The sequence below is a fragment of the Antechinus flavipes genome, chromosome 6 (genome assembly GCF_016432865.1).
Source record: "Antechinus flavipes isolate AdamAnt ecotype Samford, QLD, Australia chromosome 6, AdamAnt_v2, whole genome shotgun sequence".
Classification (NCBI taxonomy): domain Eukaryota; kingdom Metazoa; phylum Chordata; class Mammalia; order Dasyuromorphia; family Dasyuridae; genus Antechinus; species Antechinus flavipes.
The window spans coordinates 156,510,182-156,533,004 of NC_067403.1; the positions used below are offsets into that span (position 1 = coordinate 156,510,182).

General features: G+C 32.4%; 1 protein-coding gene across 6 annotated transcripts in view; it reads left to right on the plus strand.

Moving 5' to 3' along the window:
• Positions 1–21,915, plus strand: part of KLHL8 (kelch like family member 8) — a 44,968-nt gene extending 23,053 nt beyond the window's left edge. For 5 of the 6 annotated variants that reach the window (XM_051967639.1, XM_051967638.1, XM_051967642.1 and 2 more), the window contains exons 4-10: positions 425–611; positions 1,159–1,302; positions 2,369–2,480; positions 8,808–8,976; positions 9,420–9,579; positions 18,911–19,112; positions 19,654–21,915. In XM_051967639.1, coding sequence (XP_051823599.1) covers positions 425–611; positions 1,159–1,302; positions 2,369–2,480; positions 8,808–8,976; positions 9,420–9,579; positions 18,911–19,112; positions 19,654–19,777 — 1,098 coding nt within the window. In that variant the 3' untranslated portion in view covers positions 19,778–21,915. The remainder of the gene's footprint in view (positions 1–424; positions 612–1,158; positions 1,303–2,368; positions 2,481–8,807; positions 8,977–9,419; positions 9,580–18,910; positions 19,113–19,653) is intronic. The other variant, XM_051967644.1, reaches the window with a different exon arrangement.
• Positions 21,916–22,823: the final 908 nt, after the last annotated feature.

Consider the following 22,823-nt stretch of genomic DNA (forward strand, 5'->3'; position numbering starts at 1 on the left):
ACCTAGTCTTACATATAAAAAAATAAGGAATTCAACTTAAATGCTTTTCCATTTGTGGTTGATTTATCTGTAGCTTACTTTGTACTAATTACTTGGACTTATAGATAGAAAATTAACACTGTCCCAACTTTCAAAGAATTCATATTCTTCCTGAATGAGACAACACCTAAATATCAGAATGATAGCAAATGAAAAGACTAGGCAATATTAGATTGTGGCAAGAAAAATAGTAGAGCACACAGTAAGGAGTGAAGGACCTCGGGAGTAATGATTGCGTAGATGGTCCCTTGCCGAGAAAATCTAGGGTTGGAGTGAAGTGGTGCTATGGTAGAAGTGAGTTTTCAACATTGCTGAATATATATCCAATTAGTATTTAACATCAGTATGACAACTTAATACCTACAACTGTTCACAATTCCATCAGGTTCGACTACCATTGTTGCCCGTTGATTTTCTTATGGGTGTTGTGGCAAAAGAAGAAATTGTCAAGCAAAATCTAAAATGTAGGGATTTACTCGATGAAGCAAGAAATTACCACCTTCACTTGAGCAGCAGGGCAGTACCTGACTTTGAATACTCCATTCGAACTACTCCAAGGAAACAAACTGCTGGTAATTGAATTTCCCTTTTCATCAACAAATGCTGATGGAAGGGCAGAAGGGCTATGATTGTCATTGATGTACTTTGGGACTGGAAATGTTAAACTTTTTGTAAAATGATTTGGAACAAATTTTCCTAATTTGGGCTTCACTAAATATGTCTAAATATTCCTATAAATATGCACTGTCTCATGTTATACTAGTAATATTGATAAAGGTGTATAAAATCTGTAGTCTTCACTATAAAAATCTTATCAGTCCATCTGATGCATTATTTTTCGAAATCTTCCCTTTTGGAATTAGGATAAAAACTGTCAATGACTTCCAAAAATTTCATAGGATCACTTATGCCAAGTAGTGTAGGAAATTATTTTTTTAGTGAAGGCAGTTTTGAATAAAAGTTATCTAATGAGATGATCCAAATAGCTAAAAATAATGGCTTCTCTGAGGAAATTACATTTTTTATAATTTTCTGAAAACTCGAATTTCTTTCATAGGTAACTTTTTTTTTTACCCTGATTTGGCAATTCTGAGATTAAACTGGTATCTCCTCTTTCAGGTGTGCTGTTCTGTGTAGGTGGTCGAGGTGGATCAGGTGACCCATTTCGAAGCATTGAATGTTATTCAATAAACAAAAATAGTTGGTTCTTTGGACCAGAAATGAACAGTCGAAGGCGTCATGTGGGTGTAATATCTGTGGGAGGTTGGTAACTCTGCTTAAACCAGATTTTTCCATTATTCTATCCCACCTTGAAATATTTAATCCACAAATCCTGTTAACTTATAAAAATGATTGCTGCATACATTTCCATGTATGTACATTTTTATATATACATACATATAAGTATGTCTATATATACATATATATGTGCATGTGTATAAAATTACTAGGTATTTTTCAATCAATAGGCAAACTTTCTGATAACTTCAATGTGAAAAGCCATTGTGCTTTGAGCTAATAACTACTCTCTATATTCAGTCAAGTTAGTTATCGATAGATCCATAATATAAAGAGGTGTTTTGGTTTGAAAATAAGATCAGTTCTTAAGTTAAACATTTTTTTAAAATTCCTTTTCAATTTATAGGTGCTTAGAAAAACATTAAATAAAAACACACAAAAGATTTCTGTAAAAAAATTGTTTTTTTCTGTACTCTTGAAGATGAGTGTTTTTTCCCCTAGTTGCTAAAATTTAACTCTCTTAGAAATTGCCTACATTTCTTCAGTGTTATAATACCTCGAGGAGAAAAGTACAAGCCATTTTTTGATATTTTTGTGAAAATCAGCACAATCTAGTCATTTTGATTAATTAAAATTTTTGAGCACCTACTTTATGCCAGACACTGTCCTGAGTGTTGGAGATGCAAACATAGGCAAAAAATAGTTGCTGTTCTCACATCTAATGAAGGAGACAAGCAAACAAATAAAGACAGACAAGCTATATACAGGATAAATTAGTGATCTCAGAGGGAAGGCACTAAAACTTAAGAAAACTGGAAAGGTTTCTTATAGATGATGGGATTTTATCTGAAAATTGAAGGAAGCCAAGAAAGCCAGAAGGGAGATTGCCAGGTGAGGAAAAGTGAAAATGCTCTAAGTTTTAATATAATAATATATACATTAGCACTTAACCATTTAATTAACATCACTAATAAAATTAAACTAATAGGTTAAAAATAATTATACCACTAATTCCACTGTTTGTGCAATTTTGGGGAGTTAAGATTATTAATAAATGATTTTACTTTAAAAGTTATTTTTATTTTAATAGGCAAAGTCTATGCAGTTGGTGGGCATGATGGAAATGAACATTTAGGCAGCATGGAAGTGTTTGACCCTCTCACCAATAAGTGGATGATGAAAGCATCAATGAACACAAAGAGGTCAGTCCATGTAAATTTTTTTTTTTTTTAGTCTGTGAGAGAGATAAAAATTAGTATTTAAAAATGATAACATGATTATTTCTTCATATTATTTGAAAAGAAAAATTTTAATGTCTTTTATCCCTTTCTATTTTCGAGAAATATACAAGACCCTATTAGATACATTCTGACAACATTTATTAAACACTTGTGATAATGCTCTGCTTTTGTTGGAGGGCAAACCAAAAGAAAATGAAGCCATTGTTCCTATGCTTTATATAAACCAAAGTGGTACTTGGTCATATCCTCTTAGCTCTTCTTAAGAAGTAGAAATGGAAAAAAATTCCAGATTTCCATAGTAATTACTTCTCTTCTTTTTAAAATAAATTTTATAATTGATTTCATAATAGGTATAGATATATATATATATCTCTTCCTCCCCTGTTTCCATCTTCATTATGAAACTTCAGTATCTCTACTGTTAAAGGTGCTTTGATGAATTCTTGGAAAGATGTTTAAATCAAAGAGCAAAGTCTTTTAGAAAAATTCTCTAATAGAGAGACATGCCTTTAGATCATCAATATTAATTGAGTGTATTTTTATGCACAATTATCACTAGGTAAGTAGTTAAGAGTGGTATCCAGTATCAGTTTCTATGCTAACACGTTATCATTTATTATTCTCATTCTAATACTTTATTGTTACTGCTTTTTTTTCTTATTTTAAGATATTTCTCAAATTTCTCTACCTAACAAGATTTGTTTAAGAATAACTATACAATGAGGAGAATGTTTTTCTTATGTTCTGTTTACCTGCCTTGCCAATGTACAAAGTAACTGACAGGGCAAGCAGCATTTAAAGGAACAGCCAACTGCAGTAGGTGCTTAATAAATGCCCACTGATTGCCAGTAATTTTTTCTGGGTTAGGAGTGTGAGGTAGCCATTCTTCTTTTCTGTCCCCTGGCTTTCATTACCTTCATTCTTTTTTCCCTTCTTCTTTTTATCTCCCCTTACACTGGAAACCTTTGGTCCTTCTCTCTCTCTCTCTCTTCCTCTGTCTCCCCCTTTCCCTTTCTCCCTTCTTCCTTTCTTTTCCTTCTCCCTCCCACATCCTCTCTCTCATCTCAATATTCTTTCATTCACTTATTCCCTTTCTTTTCATTGCTATATATTGCCACTCTCAGTCAACTCTTCTTACTGATGTTACTGTTTCCTGGCTAGAGTCTGTCCCTTTCTAATCCATCCTCCATCTGACTGTCTGAATAATCTTCCTAATTGCCTGTCTAATCACATAATTTACATACTGAAAAATTTTCACTCATTCTCCATTACCTACTAAGTAAATTCTAGGATCAGAAGTTTTTATATATTGGGACCTTCCACAATTTAACTCTATCCATATCTATATTAACATATTTCAGAGTATAGGCAAATGAAACTATTTCTCTTTCTCATAAACCTCTTCGATTTTTGTGCCTTTGTTTATAATATCTCCAGTGCTTGAAAAGACTCCCTATTTTCCTCCATTTCTATCTTATAAAGTCCTTTTCCTTTTTTGAAGACTTATTCAAATCTCGGTCCCCTAAGGTAAAAGACATGTCTTCTTCCTCTTTTCTAATAGGACCTTACCTGTATTGTTGTTGTCCTTGTCTTTTCTACCTTGCTCAACTAGATTGTCAGCTCTTTGAGATAGGTTTTGTGTTATGTTAGATTTTGTCATTTGAATACATGGCACCTTATATATTGAATTAAATATAGTGCGATGGTATACTTCTGAAAGCAGTTTTTAGTCACTTTGATTTTCCGAACATAAATAATGAAAGTTAATAGAGATGTGTGTGTTCTTATATGGGTTCATGAGAAAACTGTGCATAATATAATTTCATTTTAAAAAAATTCTGAGAAGTTTATAGTAAGCTAAAATGCCATTAGATATGATACTTTGGAAGAGAAAAAGCAGAGAAAACACTAGCACTAGAGAGATTTAAATGTAAAGAAAATAAAAGAACCTCTGATTGAGGTAAAAGTGAGAAGAGAAGGGCAAGACAAGGTAGTGAGAATATAGCAGGAAAAAACATTGATGCATTCTTTTTTCTCTCATCATTTTTTTTCTCAATAGGACAGTGGGGGGGACATAGGCTAAGAAAGTAGGTTACGGTTAAAGAGAAATACACAATTAAAGATTATAACTGAATACAATGAATTCACCCATTAAAATAGAAGAAATCAGAATGGATTCTAATTTAACAATAGGCTGTTTTGTTTTGTTTTTATAAGAAATATAAGACAATATCAGACAAGAGCAAAACTTGTTTGAAAGGTAAAGTTGAAAGAGATCAACAATAAATTGTCATTTAATATGTGTACCAAATAACAGAGAATCTAATACTAAAATTTACAGAGAAATAGACAGTAGTAGGGGACCTAAATAACTTAGTCCTAAAGAATTGGTGAATCAACAAGCAAATCATAGAAATAGTAGACATTTTATTATTAAAGATAAGCACATCAACGAGAAAACATACCAAAATATGTAGAATTCAATCAAAGTAATTCAACCAAAGTAATCCTTAGGGGAAGATGTATACAAAAGAGACAACAATTACTCCAGATCATTGAAATTGGGTATTTTAAACAAAACAAAACTAGAAAATTCACAAATTTTAAAAAAAGCATTAAAATAGAAATTCTGAAAATTAAGGAGATAAGCAGAACACAAAGCAAAAAAGCAAAAATAACCAAGCCTGTTGAATTAATTACCCAGGTGCTTATCTTTTAAGTAAAGTAGCAGTGGAGAAACTTATTTGGCTAATTTTTTAAAAGGAAGATAAAAACCAAATTACCAATGATGAAATATAAAAAGAATTCACAACAAAAAGGAAATCATTAGAAACTATTTTTCTAATTATATATCAATAAAACCAACACAAAAAATTGATTAGTATTTTTTTAAATATTAAATTTTCAAATTAATAGAAAAAAATAGAAAATTTAACATAAACTTTATAAAATAGGACATTTTCTTGATACATAAAACAAGAAGAGTCAAAACAAAGAAAGAAGGCTTTCCATGAATATCAGCACAAAAAAATTAGTGTTAGCAAGCAAATTATAGTAATATGCTTCAAAGATTATGCTCAATTTGAGTTCACATGAAAGGTTGGTTCAATATTGTTGTTGTTCAAGTTCTTTCAGTGGTGTCTTGACTCTTTATGATTCATTTGAAGTTTTGAAGTTTTATTGGCAAAAATAATGGAGTGGTTTGCCATTTCCTTCTTCCAGGAAGGAAAATAGCATTAAGTAACTTAGCTAGCATCACATAAAAAGCAGAAAAACTCAAGACAGTATCCATTTTTCATCTAGAAAACAGAAATGTGTATAAATATATGTATATTTAATATTTTATGTAGTAAAACCAACAATCATCATTATTATATGTAATAAGGATAAACTAGGGACCTTGCCAGTAACTTAGTAAGATCAGTGTCAGAACAAAGATAACTATTTTTGTCACCATTACTATTTGAAAGAGATATAGATATGCTGGCTGTTAAAATAAGAAACAAGTGATCTGTTTAATATGTCAAGTCATAACCATAGCTTCAGCAAAGTTGCAAGATATTAAGGAAATTCACATAAATCATAATCTCTATATTGACCAACAGAATACAGTGGGAATAGATAGAAGGAGGAATTCCATTTTTAAAAAAGTACAAAAATAGTTGGGGCTCTACCTAAGATATTCACAAAAGCTATGAATACAACACAATATTTGTTTCAAGGGTTTTGGTTTTCTTTTTTTCTTTCAAGGAATGAAGTACATTGGAAGAAAAAAAAATTTTAACTCAAAATAATATAACAATTTAAAAGCCCAGATATTTGTGTATCAAACACATAGGTAATACCTGATCCATGATATACAATCAGTAAATGCACATTTAATTGAATTGCTTTTAAAAAGTACCTCTGGTTCAGGGGAATTTGGACTTTGTATTTCTTAAAAGCAATCTCTTCTCTCCTACTGGTTAATTCTGAACCCAACTAGTTCATTTGCAGCCAAGTTGTATATAGTGATGGATGAGCTTTATAGGTTGCCTATTAATTGCATGATAGTCTTCCCAATAGACATTTTTTATTCACTTATAAGTTTTTTTGGTTTTGTTTTGTTTTTGAATAGGCAATTAGATGAAATTCTTCAAAGTAGCTCTTGAAAAATATTCATATACAAACATACACACATACACATGTATACACACATTCAATTCAGTCAATCTACAGCAACTATGCCTCCATGTTCAGCAGTGCCATAGTGCAGATGTTTTTGGAAATAAATATAATTTTTAGATAAATATAATTTTGTCTTATATGTTCAAGAATTACACACAATAACCTTGCATAAAGCTGAGTCCCACAGGTTGCAAAGCATTGCCCTAAGTTAGTAGATGTCAATAGGTATTCTTTATAAGTGAATAAAATACATGACCTTGCGTGGTATCTTAAGTAGATATTTCATTTTTAAAAAAAGCTTTTTGATTGATTTCGTATCATTTTTATGAAGAATTAGGGAGATAACATTTATAATACAATAAAAATTAATAAAATAACATACATGTGAAGTCATTGACAAAGGTTTTGAATTGTACAACCTATAATGGTTAATTCCGGGTCATCTTGAAACTTTGCTGATCTCCAGCCATCAAACTTGCAAAACACTTGGATTCTGCCCTTCATTCTAATGTGATAAATGAACTTTTCACCTTATTTAACTGCTAGGATCTGGGCTTCTGCTTTACCATGCTTAGCTCTCTGAATCAAGCAAGCATTTTTGCTCTACTTTTCCAAATAACTTTTATATATTGTCTTTCAACATTAAAATATAAGTTCCTTGAGAACAGGAATTATCAGATGTTTGCTTGTATTTATATCCCTAGCCCTCTACAAAGTGTGGTGTATAGTAAGTACTTAACAAATGTTCTCTATTTGCTTCATAATATGCTCTCCAATGCTTTTGAGAGTCATAAAGATTTAAAGTTCTTTTTTTTCCCCTTTAACTCTTAATAGTAGGATTCAAATCTAGGCAGGTTAAGTGGGGCAATGAATAAAGTAATAAGCTGGAGTCAAGAAGATCCAAGTTCCTTTGCCCAAAGAGATATCAAATGGCACATGTCCTTTGATTCAGCAATGTCTCTAGTGAACTTGTATCCCAAAGAGATCATAAAAGAGGAAATAGAACCCACACATGCAAAAATGTTTGTGGCAGCCCTTTTTGTAGTGGGAAGGACCTGGAAACTGAGTGGATACCCATTAGTTGGAAGGTGGCTGAGTAAGTTATGGATATAAATGTTATGGAATACTATTGTTCTGTAAGAAACAATCAGCAGGATGATTTCAGAGAAGTTTGGAGAGACATGAACTGATGCTAAGTAAAGTATGCAGAAGCAAGAGAACTTTGTATACAGTAACAAGAAGATTATGTGGTCATCAATGGATACTTAGTTCTTCTCAGCAGTGAAGTGATCCAAGAAAATTCTAATAGCTTTGGGATTAAAAATGCCATCTGCATCCAGAGGAAGAACTATGCAGACTGAATGAAGATTGAAGTATACTATTTTTGCCTTTTTTTTGTTTGTTTGCTTTTTCTTTCTTGTATTTTTCCTTTTGTATTGTTTTTTTCTTTCACAACATGACTAATATAGAAATAGGTTTTAAATTATTGTACATATATAACCTACATCAGATTGCCTGCTTTCTTGGGGAAAGGGAAGGTCAAGAACAGGGCAGGGAAATAGGAACTCAAAATCATACCAAAAACTATATTGAAAACTATTTTTACATGTAATTGGAGGGGAGAAAAAAGAAGACCAGAGCTCAAATGCAGCTTCAGACATTTACTATTTATGTAACCTTGGCAAGTCTCTTCACTTCTATTTGCCTCAGTTTCCTCAACTGCAAAATGGGGATAGTAACAACACCTACCTTGAAGGATTTTTGTGAGGGTCAAATAAGGTAATATTTGTAAAGTGTTTCATACCATTCTGGCAGATTGTAGATGCCATATAAATATTTCTTACCTTGCCATGGATGTCATTATCTTGCGAATAAATGTTTCTTGGAAGTAAATGGTCTTAGTAGATATATAAAAATTGTCCCTTTAATGTTAGGCTGACCATGTATTTTGTATATTAGTGAGTTTATAAATGATGAGGAGGATATTGATAATGGGATATTAATATTTGGATGTTAATGATGAGGAAATGGCACATTGACCAATTATTTGCATTTAAAAACCATTTTTTACTTCCTTCCTGAATATACCCACATGCTAAAGATGTTTTGTTGCTTTTGTAGGCGAGGAATTGCCTTGGCCTCTCTAGGAGGTCCAATTTATGCAATAGGAGGGTTAGATGACAATACATGCTTCAGTGACGTGGAGAGATACGACATTGAATCTGATCAGTGGAGTGGAGTGGCACCGATGAATACCCCACGAGGTGGGGTTGGTTCAGTAGCTCTAATAGTAAGTTATCTTTTGACTTCTCTATTGAATTATTATTATTGTGCCTAATTGCAGAGTAAATTACCTCATGTTTTATAAACCAACATGAAATTTTATCTTTAAAATGTTTATCTTTAAAATATTAAACAAGTTCTTATGTTAGTAAGAAATAAACTTCTCATCAAAATGGCTGATATAGATAATCCTTTAAATCCAGAAGTTTGATGGGTCTCAACTCTCCAAGGTTTAAAAACATTTTGTAGATTGTTTTTTTCTTTAGATTTCTTCAGTTCTTCAAAATTAATCAGATAAAATCAGTGTTTGTGTTTCTTTGTTGAATGCCCAGCTGTCTCTTTTTAACACCATATTGTAAAATAATTACTTTTATGTACATCATAGGTATATCATTGGCAATATGTAGAATCAATTCAAAAGCTAGCCTTAATTTCTATTTTAAAATTTAGAACTATGTATATGCTGTGGGAGGCAATGATGGGCTGGCCTCTTTGTCTAGTGTGGAGAGATATGACCCACATTTGAATAAGTGGATAGAAGTTAAAGAGATGGGTCAGCGAAGAGCAGGCAATGGTGTTAGTGAGCTTCATGGCTGCTTATATGTTGTAGGTAAGTAGTAAATCCTTTTCATAATTATCATTTTAATTTCATATAGTAAGAATAATGATGGTGTTTTAAAATCATTATCTACATGTTGTTGTTAAGCTAATTAGGGAGGAGCTAAGTATTGATTTTTTTCTTTCTTTCCTTAGTTATTTCTTATATCTTCAAATCTTCTTCTCTAATATAAACCCTATTTTAAAAATAATTATCTTAAAAATAAAGTGCTACTTTGAGAAACTTTTTTTTTATTCTCTTTTTTAAAAAAAATTTTTAAATAACTTTTTATTGACAGGAGAAGCCTTTTCATAATATTAACCTCACAAAATAAGTTTTCTTTGTCAAGTAATATTTAAAAACTATTAAGAGCCAGATTTTTGATTATCATTTCCAGAGAACTATTGAATGCCTTAAGGAAGACAAAAATTTTATTTACCTGAATGTTTCTGAACTGTTTCTTTGTTCATTTCAACCTTAATAGAAGTATAGCAATAATCTTCTTTAGTTGGTATTTGTATGTAACTTGTAGCTTTAGGTGAAATATTGTTGACTTTTAAAATCAGCAAACAGAACCTGTAACATGGTAGAGGGGACTAAATCATTGTTCATTGTAACCCTCTACCTCACCAAATTAAAATTGCGGCAAAAAGGAAAGATGTTGGGGGGTGAGGAGGGTAGAGGTTAGGAAAAGTAGCATCCCACTGACCTCTCCCCTGAAAAAAGTGACCAGCTATCACATACAGGGGAGAGGAGAGCTAGTTGTATGAAGCCAGTCTTCCATACTAAGGGAAGAAAATACAAACCCCAATATAATTACCCTCTATAATTTTTCAGCTATGTAGATTAAAAAAAAAAAAACAAACCACTGAGGCTTTTGCTAGAGAGGGACCAGATTATTCCAATGATTATTATTAAGACCCTACATTCTCAGTACCCACAGCTACTAAAGACCCAGAAAATTCTTTATCCAGAGACCTTATTGGTGGGACCAATATTCTAACTCCTATGCAAATTAAGCTACTTTTTCCTCTAACAAATATTTAAAAATATCTTTATGATATGCTGCTCAGGATAATAAAGACTTAGGCTATTATATCACTTTCTGGTTCCCCAAGTACAAAGCAGTCATAAGGTGCTCCAGGTCCTCTTTCATGCTTGGCCGGTGAAGAATGTTGGGCAACCAAGGCAAGAGAGCTTCCCTCAGATGACTCAACTTAGGGTTCTTTAGGGTTTATCTTTAAAACTCTTTTTATTAACTGAAATGATTTAGGTGTCCAATTTTGTTATAAACTACTACAAGACTGTCTTGAGTCAGGCCCAACCTAGAACACCTTCACACTGTCAGATAGTTTCACATCATAAACCAATATGATTTTATCATTGTAAATTACATTAAAATGATTACTGTCTGCTTTCCTTTGCACTCTAAAGACCATGAAACTTTTTTCAATTGAAATTCTATTGTGTCTTGTCTTACCATTAGAATATGAGCTCCTTGAGAAGAGGAATATTATGTTTTTCTTTTTGTTTCCTCTGTGCTTAGCAGTATTTTTTCATTCATCCATTTATATCAAGTAAACTGAAAAGCTAGAACAGATGGTAGGAAAAGTTTGAATATAGACCAAGCTAAAAACTAAGAAATGCTACTAATTTTGTATTTGAAAATTACCTGAAAACCCTATTTAAAAAGAAAACAAGATGCTCCATAGTTATCTTTCTAATTGGAAGTCCTGGAATTTTAACTGAAAATAAAAATCCTTGGTACAGATGTGTTTACAAGTGAAATTTTAAAGAAAAAAATTACTTTAAAAAAATTTTTTTAAAGATTAAACTCTTGAGTTTTTTCAAAAATAAATAAATTATGCTGTCAGACTTATTTTTTTTTTAAATGATACAAAATGATCCCTGATACTTAAACTAAAGGACAATAGTAGAGGAAGAAACTTATAGACCAGTACAATATATCAGACAAACTATCTCTTTTCAAATATGATATATTGTAAAAAGCTCAGAAAATCAGCATAGAAACCAATCAAAATGAATAACAATATATAAAATAAATCCATAAAAATAAGCATTTTTGTTCAGTACTAGGAGAAAGAGGAAATACAAGGAGAATCAGTGCTCGAGTTTGAGAAACATGACAGTACTGCTTGAATTTACTAACAGATTTAGTGCTGTACTCAATTACAAGAGTAATATAAGTTAGACAACAATACCTTTAGAGAAGCAAAAAATTTTAAGATTTCAAGGGAAATAATGGCATGCTCTTTATTTCTTTTTAAAAATGATCATACATCAAATTATAAAGTATCATTCTACAAAACTATATGTACCAGTTAAAAGCTAGGGCATTGATATAGACAAGATAAATAAAAATTAAGAGCATTATAAAATAATGTGCCACATTTGATAAATTCAAGGAAATAAGTGGAAGAAACTCCTGATTGGTTTAAAAAAAAAAAAAAACAGCTTAGAAAACTGAAAAGCAATTTGGCAGAACCCAGGATCTGAAACCATGAATTAAGCACAAGAAAAATATGTGACTGGAAACACAGAAGGCCACATCAGTTTTAAAAATTAGAAACTCAAAATGAAATACCTTTGACAAATTACTAGATGAAATATTTATAACTGAAGGGTAGAGAAGGTCACAAAATACAAACCAGAAATTTTCAATTACAATTTGTTATGCAATGCAGTTAGACTAAGGAGGAAAACTATTGAAGTGATGGAAAACTCACTGATGTCTAAGACCTGTAAAGAATTGACATACATCAATTGACAGGCATTTTAGTGACAGACATTGTTTTTGGTACTTGGGATCTAAAGAAGTGAAACAGAGCCTATCCTCTGTGAACTTGCATTCTATTGGAGGAAATATTGTATAAGCTATATACAAAGCATACAAGATTGTTTGGAGAGGAGGAAATCAATCAAATACATTGCTGGTTTTGAGCATATGAGTACAAACAATAAAACATTGCTTTTTAGTGGGGGTAAAAGAGTCACATAGTAAAAGAATCAACTAAAATAGATGCAAAGTAAGCTAGGTACTAGTAGGAAAGACTTCATACAGAAAATGAAACTTAAGCTATAAAAGTAAGAGGGCACTCAGAAGCTGAGGTAAGGAAAGAATGCATTCCAATGATATAGGATGGCCAACGCAAAGACCATACAAAAGGTGGAGTGTTGTTTGAAAATAGCTTCCTCCAGTCACAAAGTAAGAGAAGAAGAGTGATGTCTAATGTGGCTAGAAAGACATGTTAGAGCCAGTTTATATCAGTCTTTTAAAGCTGAACAGAGAAGTTTATATTTTATCTAGCAGCAATAAGAAGCCCCTGAAGTAGGGAAATAAAGTACTCAGATTTGTACTTGAGGAAAATTACGAGGTTTAGAATGGATTGCAGAAATGGGATGCTGGAACTTGAGAGATCGTTGGAGGCTGTTGAAATTCTTTAAGTGAGAGGTGACAAGAGCTAAGGTGATAGTTTTGTGAATAGGAAGAAGGTACTAAAGATGTTAGGAAGGGAAGCATGTCACTATGTGGCAACTGATAAAATATATAAATTGAGGAGTTTGGACTAATACTGAGGTTTCAGACCTGAGACACTGGAAAGATGTTTCAGCCTTTGACAGAAATAAGAATATTTGAGGGAATTGGGAAAGATGACATTTGAAATGGTTATTGCTTATTAAGCAAGTTATATTTACTCCTAAATTTCACATTACATCTGTCAAATTAGCAAAGTTAACACAAAATAAATTTTGTTGAGGCTGTGGCAATTCAGGCATCCTTATAGTGGAAGTATGACTTGATTCAACTTTTTGAGAATATAATTGGAAATGAAGCTAGACAAAGTCACTTAACTGTTGTCTATCCTTTGACCCAGCATTATACTACTGGCCATATATATCCCAAGGAGATCAAAGACATAAAGTCCTGAAAGTACTTATTATACCACTTATGTTACAAAAAAATTGGAACTAAAATCATTGCCTCTCATTAGGGAATGAAAACATTATGGCACATAGATGTAGTAGAAAAATTTTTGTAGAGTAAGAAGTGACACTTATGAATAATTCATAAGTAAGTTAAGAAATACTTAAGAAATTATATGGAATAAAATATAAGGCAAATAAAAAGACCACAAAAAAAGAAGTGTTACTCTGAGCAATTGTAATGACTCAGAGAATTGTCAGTGACTTCAGCATTCTGGCAAGAGGAAGGAAGTCATGTGAAGAACCTCTGTATAGCTCACAATGGCTACCTGAACTAGATTGCCTGACACCTACCTGAAATTTGTATCAAACTGAATTTTCAGAAAATCTTATGAGAAAGAATAGTGATTTCTTCCATTCTGGAACAGCACACCAGAAGCCCTTAGCCAAATAAGAAAGGAAGCAGGGAAGGAAAGCCAGGACCATCCTAGGCATACAAATCTTTCAGCACAGCCAGATATACTAACCAAGGCTTGGTGTCTGGAGGCAGCAGTAGCAAAGAATTTCCCTCCCCCCACCAAAAAAAAAAAAAAAGTCCTAAGTTCATTGGAATCCAGAAAAGGAAACTGGAAAACCATCAGGAATAACATCAATCAATGCTCAGACTTGGATAACTTGACTTCCCAGAGGCTCCAAAATCTTTAGCACTCTATCCTGAGATAACGTGGAAGAGCCTTGAAAATGTGTCTCTAAACTTCAAAGATCCAAGGACTCCTAAGTACAGGAGGTGGAGGTCAGCACAGGAATATCTGTGACATAGGCCAAAACCAAGCAGGGCTGACCACATCACCCAAAAGTATACAGCAAAGGGAAGAATTTGGCTCTGGCACAAAGACGCAATTTGGGAACCTAAAACAGTTGAGAAAAGTGATCTTAAAGGAGACATTGAATAACAAAAAAATGATTAGCAATCTAGGGATGCCTAAAAATCTAGACTAAGAGATAATAACTTTTTAACTTTTATAATTACTGTTAGCATTAAATATTAATCACCATTAAGTATATCAATATAATTATTAATATAATTGCTAGTATTAATGATTCTGTTGATTATTAATGCTAACTATAATTAAAATAACCATTATTTAGCAGCTACTATATATCGGGCACTATGTTAAGCACATTGTAAATATGTCACTTGATCTTCACAAAATCTCAGAGACAAGTACTACTAGTATAACCCTATTTATGGTTGAGGAAATGAGATGTTAGGACTATAACTTTATAGTCTTATAGTTATATATTTATAACTATAAGACTAGTATGCAGACTAAATGTCTGAGGCTGGATTCGAATTCACATCTCCCCGGTTCTAGGCCCAAAGCTCCGCACATTTCATGCCCTAGCTGCCTCATTGTAAGCAGAGACTCATAAAATTAAAAAAATAAATTTTCCACAAAGATTGTATGAATAGAGAAAAAAGAGGTAAAAATTCTGAAGAGAAGAAATAGAGAGATTGTTTGTAAACCATGATTTTATTTTAAAGGCCTTGACAGTATTTCAAGAAATAATAAACAAAAACTTCCTACATCTTATTACAAAAGGGCAGAATAAAGCTATATTCTATAATCTACCAATCCCTTCATGAAAGAAACCCCCAAATGAAAAATCCTAAGAGTGTCATAGGCAATAATGGGAATTCCCACAACCAAAACTTTCCAAACTTTCCCCCGCACCCCCCAAACAAACAAACAAAAAAAAAAAACAGTATCAAAGAACCAGCCAGAATCATGGGCCACTGGGTATCTCAGTGGTAGTGCCTAGCCTCAAGTCAGGAAGACCTGAATTCAAATCCAGCCTAGAAATTTACTTAGCTCTGTGACCTCACTTTTTCCTGTTTTCCTCCATTTCCTCACCTGTAAAATAAGCTGGAGAAGGAAATGGCAAATTATTCCAGTATCTTTGCCAAGAACACCCCATGAAGAGTCTCAAGACTACAATGACTGAATTACATCAAAAAGGCAAGGCTGCATAAGATTTGATAGGTTCTTTTCTGATAGGAAAGCTTGATTGTGTAATATTATAAAAGGGGAAAAACACATATGGCTTCATACAACAAAAACCAACTTATCTTGAAGAGTTGACTATAATGGAAGAGGATAGATTTTAAAGGAATAGGAGATCTTCAAGTAGTTCTCATTAAAAGATTTGAATTGAGTAGAAACTTTATAAGTACAAACATGTAGAGAAACTGAAAGTAAATTTTATTTGAGAAATTACATGAAGTTATATGATAATATGTAGCTAACCTTCAGAAACTTTATTATCTTCAAAGAGTATTGAGGTAATTAAATTAACTAAATAACACAAAAAGAAGATTATGAAACTGAATCTCTGTGTCATATTGCTTACTTTGAAAATAAGTTATATAAAAAAACAAAAAAAAAGAAAATAAGTTAATATAGCAAATTCTATAGGTTACTTTCTTTTTTTTTTTTTTTTTTAATAGATTACTTTCTAATCTATCCTGCTTATTTGGGCTATTTTCTGAATTTTGTTCTGTTTTTCTATCTGCTTTTTAACAATGTTGTTTTGTACTGGGGGCAATTTACTATTTGTAGCTCCACCATTAAAAATGCAGGATAAGAAAGGAAAAATCTTTGTAACAAATATAATAGAAAAAAAAAGCTTTATAATAGAAAAAAAAAGCTTCATAATAGATGTATTTAAAAAAATTCTTCATGCTTTTTGGTTTACCAATTTCCCTTTCAGGAAGTAATTTATTTCATCATAGATCCTCTGGGAAAATAAGGTCAATCGTTGCATTCATTAGAGTATGCCTGTGTTGAGCACTCCCCACTATTTCTTCCTCCTTATTTTATACTTTTTCTTAACTACCTTACTTAAGAAAAATTTCTGGTTCCATATCCCTAAATCTGTCTCCTCTCTGGAATAAAGAGCATTATCATTGATCTTCTGGAATCATGAATGATCATTGTATTGGCTCTTAAACTGTTTTTTACAGTGTTATAGAAATCATTCTGCTCTTTTTATTTTTAATTAAAAGCATATTCAAAATTGTTCATTTTTGTAATCTTGGTGTGTTACAGTATGCTCATTGCACACTGTATCTTATCCTCACTGTTCACATTACTACATCCAAGTCTTTGAAACAATTTACTTCCTAATTTTTTATAACACAATATAGGATATATTATATCATCAGAATTGGATGCAATCCACCTTATCAGAAAGGGTTTTAGAGGCCTCCAGTGTGATCAGAAACAACTCTAAAGGAAGCACATAATGGCCTATGATAAGCAGTTAATGTAATGGCATGGAGTAGGACCAAGTTCTATAATTTGCAAACAAGTCTTTCTCACCATGACATACTGTTTCTTCTTCAGGCAAGATTTTAAGAAATCAGACATTAGAAAAATGCCCCTATATATATATATATATAAAAAACCAAAAAATGGAAAAAGAAAAAGGGGGAGGTGGTGATCTATTACCATGTTAATAGATGAATAGCGATAGCAAGACTTTTGTTCCCCCAGAAACTTTACTTTGTATGAATAATATAGTCAACCAAAAAAGAATGGGTAAGCCCATGAATGAGCAACTATACTTGAGTAAACTAAAATGGGAAAGAAACAAGAAATGATTTGGTAAATGAACACTTCTTGAAAAGAGTACCACAAATATTACTAGGACTGAAGCAGGGAAGACTCTGCATGCTATTTTTTAATCTGGGTTCAGAAAGGGAAGAATGAACTTCCTTTCTAAGTCTTGATACCTACATTTAGTGTTGTTTAAATAAACGTGATCTCAGTTTCTCCTCTGTTCCCTCCTGCAAGTCACACTGTCCTTCTATTATTGTAGGGTTATTTATACTTCCAAGCTATAAACTTTATAACTTCAGGAAAGATAAGACATTTAATGCAACATTTTTGATTAGCAGAAATTAAATTTATATCTCAAAGCTATTAGTTGACTATCTCTAAAATTAATAATAATAATAAATTATCTAGCCAAGGCAGCAGATAGCATAGAAGGAAATAAACCCCAACCCAGGAGTCAGGAAAACCTTAAGTTCAAATTCAGCCTCAGCCACTTGCCACTTGCTCTAGATGAGTCACTTTACTTCAAGTGCCTCCAAAATAAAATAAGGTTTTTCTTTCAGTGACCCAGTTACCTAAATATTGAGCATGTCATTACTACTTCCGAGTCTATGATTGTTTAGTGGAGAGAGTTAGTCACTGAAGAACTGTCATTCATTCACTTTGAAAAGAAGCTTTAAAAGAACAACATGGAAATTTATTTTTGGTGGAAGGAGGGAATTGTTCAGTTATCTAACTAGTTTACCCTTTGAAACATCAAATTATACATTATCTGTCATCCAAGATATTATATGAAACTTGCAGGCTGGGTAGAAATTGTCATAGATTTAAATATGATTATGTTGACCAATCTTAGGTCATTCAAGATTAAGGGAGGGAATTATTTAAATTATTAGTTTTGTGAACTTTTACATATTCCCTAGACTTTGGAAAAACTGTAGTATGTTTTCCTTCTCAGGTATTTTTGTTATCCAGAATAGAGCAAAATGCCTCTTTTCATCTATATTGTGATCTTAGTGTTAAGAGAAAAATAAACCAACATATAGTGATTTAAAGTTGTCAACATATTTTCAATGAGGTTGAAAAATAAGCTGTCCTCCCATTTTACACATATGGAGACTGAGGCTGAAGAAGATTAGACATTTACCCATAATTGTACAGTTAATGAATATTAAAAGCAAGATCTGAATCCATGTTCCTTACTTCAGACTACTCTGTTCATTATTCCAAGCTGATATTCTAAAGAAACTGTCTCATTATATCTTCATTTTAATGTTCAGCCATGAGAGAAAAAAAATACCACCAGCCTTTTTTTTTCAAAAGGCTAGACTAAGTATTCTCTAAAGCCCTTTCTAGTTCAGTTTCTATTATTCTATAATCTTATAGGAATGATAGCGGGTTTTTCCCTAGTTCCCTGGTTTGATATAGGGATATATTTTTCTTCATTAATCTCAATTAGTAGTGAATAGAGCAGTAAGACTTGCAGTCAGGAAGACCTCTGAGTTCAGATTTCTTCCTCAGATACTTATTAGCTATATAAACTTGGGCAAGTCACTTAACTTCTTTGCCTCAGTTTTCTCAACTGTAAAATGAAAAAAGCATCTACGTCTCAGGGTTGTTGTAAAGATCAGTTGAGATAATAGTTGTAAAGAGCATAATAAGTTCCAGAGAAATGTCAGCATTATTATCAATGTTATTATGAGACCACTGATTAGCTCTAGTAAATATCAAGTTATAAGCATTATCAAATTAAGGATTTGAATGTTTTCTCTTTATAGGTGGATTTGATGATAATTCTCCTCTTAGTTCAGTTGAACGGTTTGACCCTAGAAACAACAAATGGGAATATGTAGCAGAGCTCACTACTCCTAGGGGTGGTGTAGGTATTGCTACAGTGATGGGCAAAATTTTTGCAGTTGGTGGTCACAATGGCAATGCATACCTAAATACTGTGGAAGCTTTTGATCCAGTGGTGAACAGGTAATTATTTTGTTTTGTGTGTATGTGTGTGTGTTCTCTTCTATAATTCCTGGTCTTAGCTTGTTGTTTTTTTTTGCCTCCTAACTGAATTTTAAGCATTTTTATTTTCTATTTTAATCATGATTTCTACTCATTCATACAATTTTAATTTTTGCTAGTAACAGTTAATTCAACAAGTGTTTTTTTTTTTTTTTTTTGAGTGCCTGTTAAATCTTTATATAGTATTAGGGCTATTACAGCATAAGAAGAATGTAATTACCTCTTATCTATGGATCAAAAACAACCACTTAAAAAGGCTTCTTTTTATGGTATGATGGAAAGAACACTGTATTTGGAGTTATAGACTCCACTCACTAGAGCTCAGATGTTTTATGTGACCTTTATTCATCATTTCTTTAGACCTGAGTTTTTTAATGTATAAAATGGAAGTGTTGGATGACATCATCTTTAAATCCTATGACTTCTGTAATAAAATCATTCTTACTTTAGAATGGGATAAATGAGACTTTAAGATAATACAATTTCTTTTTTACATTTCCAGGTGGGAGCTTGTTGGATCAGTGTCTCACTGCAGGGCAGGAGCAGGTGTAGCTGTGTGTTCCTGTTTAAGTACTCAAATTCGTGATGTCGGCCAAGGATCCAGTAATGTGGTTGACTGTATGTGACTTATATGCCAGGCACCAACAATTCTGTCTTTCCCAAAAGTAAAGACAGCTAAGCTAAAGTTTTGGCATGATCATCTTGGAACAGGCTATAACTATAGCTGACTTCTTATTTATAATGTTCTAAATAAGCACATCTTCAAATATGCTCCATGAAAAATTATCAAGGCTAAGATGAATGCTGACACTGTCATTTTGACAAAACTTTAAGCAATATCAGAGTTTTGTTCCAATTTAGTTTCCAGAAGAGAGATGATTTTAAAACAAGTGCCAAAACACCTGAAAATCCTGTTTTTTGTTTTTTGTTTTTTTAGTCTTGAGTAATTTTTAAAGTTAAAGCAGAGAAATTTGCAGTCCTTTCTTTTTCAGAGTGAGACAATCCTACTGAGTTTTCAGTCTGTGAGTGAGGAGAAAATTGGAATACTTTAAGTATCGATTTTTTTCTTCATGAAGGATAATCCTTTATACTAAGAAGGTTTATTTCACTTTTTTTTTTTTACTGGATGATTTAAATTTCTCAGATGTTTACAAATGTAAAACATGTTTGCACTATTCTGAGTGCACAAGGCCGCATTTAAAGAATGCTTGTAGCAATGTTGTGCAAAGCTAGTAAAACTCAGTCAGTCATATTAAGCTAAAGATTCATATTTCTGATTTTAAAATTTGACTGTTTAATGGATTTATTTTATATAGTAAATCAAAAGGGAGCTTATCCATTTTTAGGAAAATATTTGTCTTGTTTGATATCTTATGCAGTTGGAAATCTTAGGAATGAGCCAGGAATCTTGATCAAATGGTGTTGAAAGGCAGAGAATCAGGAAAACTTTTTTTATTGTCCTTTTTTGATAGGCTCTAGTTGAACTAAAGCCCAAACTTAGTATTTCCTGTCCATTGGGCTGCTGGCTGACCTGTCCCTTTCCTGGGCATAACATATGGTTTTAGTTCTTAAGGAAGTTACTTTTTTTTTTTAATTATTTTTTCCCCAACTACATGTAAAAATAATTTTTAACATTTGTTTTTTAAACTTTTTGAGTTCCAGATTCATTCCTTATCTTTCTCCCCTCCCTGATCATTGAGAAGGCAAGCAATTTGATATAAATTATAACATGAATAGTCATGTAAATCATATTTCCATGGTAAGAAATGAAATACTTTTTAAACAAAGTTTCATCATTGGCTGTGGTTTGCTAATAAGTTTAATCTCTCATAAAACTAGCACAAGACAAGTGTTAATAAATGTAAAAAGTTTAACCATTTTCCTGCCAGTTATATTTCATTTGTTTAAGCTCTAGGACAAAGAACTTTCCTGGATCATGAACCCAAATATTGCTATGCCTACTGACTTGACAGCTTTTCATGACAATAACCAGCATTGTAAAATGGCTTAACCATTGAATAATGTGTATTTATTTGTTCACAACTATTTATTAAAGATTCTATTTTCTATCTACAAGTTAGTAAAGTTAAATACTGAGTAATTGAGGGAAGAAATCCTACTTTTATTTAAGTATAGAGGAAAAACTTCCCTGCATGTTGTTATGAGGAATGTTTTAAAACTTTCCTCATGCTGCTTAAAGCAGCAGCTTCAGCATTTCATTGTAATAGAACACCAAAGAACACCATTTCCAGTGGCATAAGGTGAAGATTAGTTCTCCCCAAAGTCAAAATCCCCTAGATTTAAGGAATTCTTAGTTTTGCTTTGCCCATGGAAAAATGACTGGACTCTTCTCATTGCGATGTTTTGAAAAAAGAATCCTGGGTCTTCCATGTCCCACAAGAGAGGAAAGCTAGACTTAAGCTGTTAATCTCTGTTCAGAGAGCCATACTTAGGAAGACTCAAAAGACATTCATAAACAGGACTTGAAACCATGTTGACAGGCTTGTCTTCAAGCACTGACATCAAACTACAGGCTCTTCCTTGCACAGCAGGCTGGGTTATAGACACACTACTTTGGGGATAAAATTTAACATATGAGGCAATCATAAAAACATTGTCACCACTCAGCCCTGTTCTCACTTCAAAAAGTTATTTATTATATTTTATGGATCTGTCACTTTTTTTAAATTGGATATAGTGCTAACTACCTGTCAACTTTTTTTTTTTTTTTCGTGAATTTATTAAACCTTGATTTTAAATGGTTCGTTGCTTTGAAGTTTTTGGTGGGTTTGTTTGTGTATATGGAGCATGGAGTCAGACCATTGTTAAGAACACTAACATTTTTAATTTTTAATTATGAGAGTCATTAGTGTGTATATATATATATATATGTGTGTATATATATATATATATTCTTTTCTACTGTTTGGTATTGTAACCATACCTTTTTGTTTAAAACTCTTGTGAACATTTGAAGAGATCAAAGAATGTGAACATATTCAGTAGTATATATAGAAGATAAGAAGATTAACCTGAAAAAAAATTATCAAAAACACCCAAAATAAAGTTACAGTGGGAAAAAGGGGGTAGACAATGATAGTCTTACCTTTTTTTTAAATTATAAGAGGTATACTCTGGAATACAGACTTAAAGCAAGGTCTTTAGAGTAGAAAGGCTAAATGAAAAGAAGTTGTACCACAAAGATGTGGTATATAAGGGTTATGGCTATTTTATTGGAAAATCTGAATTTTTTCATCTCAGATGGTTTTTATCCTTTATAGAGGTGAAGAATTCAAAAGAAGATCACATTGTAGACTTGAACTATTTTCCAAGAGGTCAAGATGGGAAAGGGAGGAGAGAATATCAGTGCAGGAGTGATAGCCTGGGAAAGGATGGAGCCATGAGGATGAAGAACAAACAGAATTGGGGGATGCAAGGCAGACATAGAGGGAACAGATTACAAACTGGCTGCCTCAAAAATCAGACTGTTAACTTTCTGGACTATCTACAATCCATATCTGAGTTTTCCAGCCATATTGCCTTTTATACATTTTACGTTTCCAGCCAGAATTGCATATGTTGTGCTAGTGCTTTCTGTATCTTTGCTTTCATTAACCTTCCTGGCTAGAATGGACTTCCACCTTTATGGCAAATGTTCAAGTGCCTCCTTTC